The sequence below is a fragment of the Triticum dicoccoides genome, chromosome 5A (genome assembly GCF_002162155.2).
Source record: "Triticum dicoccoides isolate Atlit2015 ecotype Zavitan chromosome 5A, WEW_v2.0, whole genome shotgun sequence".
Lineage (NCBI taxonomy): Eukaryota > Viridiplantae > Streptophyta > Magnoliopsida > Poales > Poaceae > Triticum > Triticum dicoccoides.
The window spans coordinates 707,200,766-707,207,729 of NC_041388.1; the positions used below are offsets into that span (position 1 = coordinate 707,200,766).

At 43.8% G+C, this 6,964-nt stretch overlaps 1 protein-coding gene across 1 annotated transcript in view; it reads right to left on the minus strand.

The window, feature by feature from the left end:
* LOC119304358 (vacuolar protein sorting-associated protein 24 homolog 1-like) overlaps nt 1–2,339 on the minus strand; it is a 4,562-nt gene extending 2,223 nt beyond the window's left edge. Inside the window, exons 1-3 of the mRNA XM_037581541.1 lie at nt 2,086–2,339; nt 1,902–1,978; nt 1,699–1,801 (exon numbers count right to left, since the gene is read on the minus strand). Of these exons, the coding sequence (XP_037437438.1) occupies nt 1,699–1,801; nt 1,902–1,978; nt 2,086–2,197 (292 nt within the window). The 5' untranslated portion in view covers nt 2,198–2,339. The remainder of the gene's footprint in view (nt 1–1,698; nt 1,802–1,901; nt 1,979–2,085) is intronic.
* Nucleotides 2,340–6,964: the final 4,625 nt, after the last annotated feature.

Below are 6,964 nucleotides of genomic sequence, written 5' to 3' on the forward strand. Positions count from 1 at the left end.
ACTTGAAGCCAATACAACAGAGGTTAATTTTGCACCTAGGTGTGGAATTTCAGCCACAACTATGAAGATCAACATAGTTGTTTAGAAAGGAAGCGCCTAGGTGTGGGATTTCAGCCACAAGTGAACAACACACTGTATTTGGATGCTATCTATACCAGTAAGTGGCACATGCTTTGCACAATAATGGCTTGCACATCCGACGATTCATATTGGCATTTTGTAAAGTATAAAACATGCATGATATATATGCAGCAACTGGTTGAAAGAATTGTGTATGCTTATACCCACTTTATTATGTATTATTTTCTTTCTGAGACTTCTACAATAGCTTTTTTTATAACGTTTCCGGTAGCTTTTTAGAACATCATTTACAAAAATACAGTGTGGAACCTGGGTCTAGACGCACACAAATTGAACAATATTTAAAAAAAATAGTCAAATATTTTTGAAACTTTTTGAAAACATAAATGGTCTAGCATAAGTCATGGTAAAAGTTTTACGACATAATGATTTACGACGTATTTCGAGCAAAATACAACATAATAAATACTATATAAATGTTCCTATTCACGGTTTTTGTAGCTGCACTTTTGTTTTTTCGCTCAGAATATGACATAGTTTATTTTCTCCCGATTCTTTAAACGTGGATATTATGCTAGCTAGGCTATGTTTGTCACACACAAAATTCACATTTTTTGCCTTTTTGTTATTTTTTTAATTTTCTTTAACATAATCTGGTGAAAAAGAACGCCCTTTCTGGACTCTGCGCCTGTCCTTCTAGGCGTCCCTCGAACTCTCATGTCTTCTCTCAGATCCGCCACACACTCACAGCTTCTTCAAATCTTCTCCACTACCGCCATCGTTCCTGATTTTGCATGTCACCTTGCGGCCGCTCAATGGATCAGACTGTGGGTTCCCAGGCCTACCAGTCAGTTGTCGCTGCTGTAGGCTGTAGCCACAGCTTCTCCAGCCTCCTCTAATCCACCATGGCTTTTGGCTAATGCCACGGCCTCGAATGCTTTCGTCAGAAGACCGGAACAAAATTACACCAGCTTTGGATGAAGCGCTTGGGAGAAAGGTGGGTGATGGCAAGGAGGCGAGGCCGTGAAGGCAGGAGATAGGGAACCTGGAAGGCGAGTTTGATGGATAGGGAGACAGGTGTGACTCACAGCCGTTGGATGCCAAAACCAACAGCTCACATTGTAAGGATTTGCCAGACCCTGTCCACTGGATGTGCAAATCTGATGGCCTAGATTCAAAGTTATTCCCATGCTATATAGTGTATAGATATAAATTAGTACAGAATGATACGAGGTAGACGGTGTTTGCTACTGACGATCTCGCCGAGGTGCACAGTTGTTTAGAAAGGAAGCAGATTTGGCCGAGCCAATTTTCAGTGTTTGCATAGCATCATGAACAGCAGCTGTAAATTACGTGTCACTACCATACTACTCCCTCCGTTCCAAAATAGATGACCTAACTTTGTACTAAAGTTGAGTCATCTATTTTGAAACGGAGGGAGTAGAATGCTAGCTGGAAAGATAAAAGGTAGGCGCTGCCCAATACCGACAATCGCACACTTGACTGAACCAGATTTTCAGAGTTTGTAATAGCAACATGAGCAGCAGCTGTAAATTGTTAAATGCTGCCAAACTAGAATGCTATACAGAATGATACGAGGCAGGCAGCGTCCATTACCGACGATCTCGCCGAGGTGCATGGAGATGGAGTTGAGCTGGGCCTTGTTCTCGTAGAGGCGGTTGACCGCCTTCCTCGACTGCACCAGCTCCTTGGCCAGCGCCTTGAGGAAGAAGCATCACCAGCAGAGGAAACAAAATCAGTAAATCCGCCGCACAGTCCAGCAGCCCAAATCGATCGACGGCGCAGAGTAGGATATGTACCTTGGCGGATCCCATGTCGCCGCGCTTGGCGGCGTCCCGGATGGCCTTCTCCACCTTCTTCTCCTCCTTCTGCACGTCTGCGCCCCCAAACCCAAACCCAAACCAAAATCCACCATCAGTTGACCTTCTAGAGACCCAGCTTGGATCGAATCGGGGAGAGGGAGAGGGGAGGGGGGAGGGGGACCTCGGATCTGGCGCTCGATGTTGCGGCCCTCGTTGCGGAGGCGGCGCTGCCATTCGCGCAGCTGCTGCTGCGGCGTCGGCTTCGGCTTCAGGAGGCTCTTCACTGCCTCCATCGCCGCTCCGCTACGATCCGCGCGGCGGCGGCGGCGGCGGGTGGTGGTGCTCCGGTGGGGTCGATCGGAGGCGGAAGCAGTGGGGAAGGAGGAGTTGTTGCTGCTGCCGTGATTCGGCTGAGATTGGGGAAAGAGGCGCCTGGGCTGATGGGCCTAGCGGGAATAGGTCAAGTATCTTCTAAGCCGGGCTTCCAAGTATCTAAGGTAGGCCTCTCACTCTGTCAGTGATGACAAAGCCCACATTGTCCACGGTAAATTCGGCCCATCTAACAACTAACCAACAAGGCGTTAGTCAATCATTTGCCTAAAAAAAGGCTTTAGTGAATCATTACAACGCAAACTATTTAAGAATATAAGTGTAGCCACGCTATTTACTGCAGATAGCTTTTAGAAAAACGTGACTTTTTTTAAAACAAATGTGAAGAAAATTTAAAAAGTTCACATATTTCAGAAAAATCTTGAATTAAAAAAAGTTCAACAATTTCACGAATTAGAAAATATTCAGCAATTTCAGAAAACTTTACAAACTTGAAATGTTTTTTATCAATTTTGAAAAGTTCATAGAAATTGAAAAAAGTTCATGAATGTTCAAAAAAAACTTGCACAAATTTGAAAAAGTTCATCGAATTTAAAAATATATTCTTGATTTGAAGAAAAAGTTCACGTATTTGCAAAACAAATTCATCAAACTAGCAAGAACAAAAGGAAAAGAAAAGAAGAAAAAGAAAAGGGAAAAGGTAAGAATATAAAAAGGAAAAAGTGGAACGTTGCCGGATCCCGTTGATGGTCGGGTGGTGCATAGATTCAGAGGGTTACACTCACTCCATACCCGGATCTAATTCTCGGAAATAAAATTTTGTACCCCGATCTAAACAAAATACATTGTATCCTATTAAAACAATTATGATTACAAATAGAAACTTTTAGACGACTATACCTTCTAGACAGGGGACCTTAATTATATCAGCTAAATATACTCAAAGGATCACCTCCTCGGAAGATTTTTTCGACAAGGGGAATATATTAATATCACTAAGATACCAAAAATAAAAACTCAATTATCATGAGAAAAATGAAGTCATGGTTGATCAGGGACAACTAAAAGCAGGGAAACAACCTTAAAGAAAACAAAAAGGTAACGGTGAAGTAGTTGCAATGAACATTGTTTTCCATATGACAAAAGTATATTATTTTTCATCTCTTAGGTTTATCAAAAGTCCACATCTAGTCTGTCAAGATTTTACCTGACACATTTTGCCCCTCAACGTTTTTCTTTGGGTCACATTTTGTTCCTCAAGTTTCAAAACCGAATATGTTTATTCCAAAACAAGATTAGAGGGGAAAACTAGCCACGTGTCAGTGGTTTTCTCTCAAACTTGCCACGTCGGGGATCCGATTGTGGTGCGATGCACACACACTAGTCCAGGACATGGAGAGTACCCCCTAGTCCAGGACACCATCAACAGGCGCGGCCGTGGGTCCGAGTGTGGTTCCCCTCTATGACTTTCTTCCTCGCCGCCCTCCATTCGCGCGATGACCCGAGGACGAGCAAGAGCAGGGGAGGAGGTACTACACATGGTGCGGAACCTAGGTGGTCTTGTTGTGCGTTGCACACACACACGGGAGGGGGCGGAGCTGCGGGGCAGCCAGAGTCGTGACAACGACAATGTCTGCATCAGGCGGCGCTCGGGTGGAGAGAAATAGGAGAAGAGAGAGGACTCGGCCCAAGGTGAAAAGGAAGCACTTGATCACGAGGAACACTATAAAGCAGACAAAAATGGAGCAGGAGCTTGGCTCCAAGGCCTTCGTCCTTGGTAGCGGGCTCGCTGAGGGACAACTTGCGGTTCGTTGTGCTCTAGGATGTGTGAGTACACTTGGACATCATTAAATGCCTTCGCAACACTGCAGGGAGCCGTGAGAGGCGGCACAAAGGATTGGGATCAACTACGACACCTAATCCCTCGCGTGGAGCTCGACTGGAGGCAGGGAAGATAGAGTCTGAGATGGCGGTTCATGGTGTCCTTATTCAATTCTTTCGGTAAAATGAAGATGGCGACGAGGTGGAGCTCTAGGATAGGGTTTAGAGGCTTGGCAAGATGTGCATGACGAGCGGAGTGAACGACGACATGAACCGAGGATCGATCTCTTCCTCGAAGTACATAGGGATATAGAGGATTAGACTCGGCAGCAAGAAGGCACGTCTCATGTGGGGAAGAGAGAAGGCGTGCGCAGCAAGCGAGCACTAGGGAGTCCGCGCGGCCGAGCTCCGGGCAGGCGTGTAAGCATGCTCCAAGCATCACTGGATGCTTGACAAAATGCCTACCATGAGCGAGAAGAAAGAAAGGTGGCACTGGAACAAACCTTGACCGCCATGTGGCAAAGTGGAATTCAAATTAGGGAGACGCCAGCCCCATTCTAGTTTTGGCCGACACCTGTCCAGTTTCGAGACTTGAGGGATGAAATGTCGCCCAAAATATCTTGAGGGACTAGATATAGACTTTGATAAATGAGTAGCCAAAAGTATGCTTTTCTCTTTTCACATATATGAAAAATCAAAGAGGGTGCCCTCTTGTTTAAAAAAGAAAAATAGTGAAGTAAGATAAGATAGGGGCCCTGAGATGGAAACAGGAAGGAAGGCAGTCGAACCAATGAATTAGATTGAAAACAAAAAATGCAAAAGGAGAAGAAGAAGAAGAAGAAGAAGAAGAAGAAGAAGAAGAAGAAGAAGACACAAGTTTAGTTGCAGCTTGTGCGAAATATGATGAGACACTGATGCATGATCAAGTAGATGTACGAAGCGAACGCAACATCGATCTCACATATAAATATTTTCACATGCTGCATTCCTTTAGCGAATCGACACCATAGCCATGACCACTCCGTAGCACACAAACGGTGCACCAAGGGATTCACTTGTCACTCAACACTAGTAGAAAAATGGTCAAATGTGAAGCATATTAGTGTCGGTTTGAATTTGAGACGGCACTAATGTGACCATTAATGCCGGTTCCAACGGCTAGGCGGGCGGACATCATTAGTACCAGTTCGTGGGCAACCTTTAGTACCGGTTCATGCCACGAACCGGTACTAATGAGGCCAGTGCGGCTGTGGTTAGGCTGAGGCCCCCACGAAGACCTTTAGTACCGGTTCATGGCATGAATCGGTACTAGAGTTTCTTATTAAGCTGATTTTTAGTCCCACCTCGCCAAGGGAGATGCAGTATGAGCGGTTTATAAGTCGTGAGTGCAGAGACAATAATGAAGAGACGCAATGCTCACCTGCACGTTGATTAGCTTCAAGCCTTTCGGAATATCATAGATTGCACTGAGCTATGTGCAGTGCAGTCTACACTATTCCGAAAGGCTTGAAGCAAATTAACCAGCATTGCACCTCTTTTTTATTTTTAATAACTTATTTGGACTCCGAACTTCTTGTGTGTTCAGTATGCAGCATTCAAAGCGACGTCATCAATTTCCAACATGTTCTGACATCATTTGTTGTTTTTCAGTCATTTACCTAATTGTTTAGAGAGCTAAATGACCGTGAAATTGAAAATCACTATAAAATGAACTATGAAAATGTTGAAACTTGGCATGGTATCATCATTTCACCCGCATAGCATGTGCGAAAGAGTAGAGAGGGTCACGGCAAAAACTGGACGCACTTCATGTACAAACTGGACAATCTCTTTCGAAGTATCAGGGTTTCGGACGAGAACTCATCTGTTACATGCGCACTTCAATGTTTTTTAAAATTATTTGAACTCTGGACTTCTTATGGGTTTAGTATGCAGCATTCAAAGCGACGTTATCAATTTTCAATATGTTCTGACATCATTTGCTATTTTTTAGTCATTTACCTAATTGTTTAGAGAGCTAAATGACCGTGAAATTGAAAATCACTACAAAATGAACTATGAAAATGTTCAAACTTGGCATGGTATAATCATTTCACCCGCATAGCATGTGCGAAAGAGTAGAGAGAGTCACGACAAAAATTGGACGCACTTCGTGTACAAACTGGACAATCTCTTTCGAAGTATCAGAGTTTCGGCCGAGAACTCATCTGTTACAATGACACTTTATTTTTTTAAACTTATTATAACTCCAGACTTCTTTTGCGTTCAGTATGCAGCATTAAAAGCCACGCCATCAACTTTCAACGATCAACTTGGCATGGTATATAAAAATAAATGAATATAAGAAAATAAATAAAGCAGAAAAAAAAAACAGAAAAGAAAAAATAGCAGAAAAGAAAAAACTATAGCAAAAAATAAAAAAACTATATAAAAAACTACTCAGAAATAAATAGAAGAAAATAAATATAGCAGAAAAAAAAGACTACTCAAAAATAAATAGAAGAAAAAATAAAGCAGAAAAGAAAATATATATATATAAAAATTTGAGGCGCTGCCCTGTGGGCCTGCTAGACCACGGGCGTGCAATTTCAGGCCCACAAGTCCCAGCAAACTCACAGGACAGCGCGCCGTAGTTAAGCCCAAAAGCCTGCTTTATAGAGGAGTTCGAAAGGGCAGCCGCGGCTGGGTTTATAAACCAGTGCGGCTGCCCTTCGCCCGGCGAGGTGGGACTAAACTTTGTGCACCGCGGGTGGCAGCGCACAACCTTTAGTACCGGTTGGTGGCTCCAACCGGTACTAAAGGGTGGTCTTTAGTACTGGTTGGTGGCTCCAACCGGTACTAAAAGTTGCTCTTCCCGCCTCTTGGCCTGGCTAAAGTTGGCCTTTAGTACCGGTTGGTGGCTCCAACCG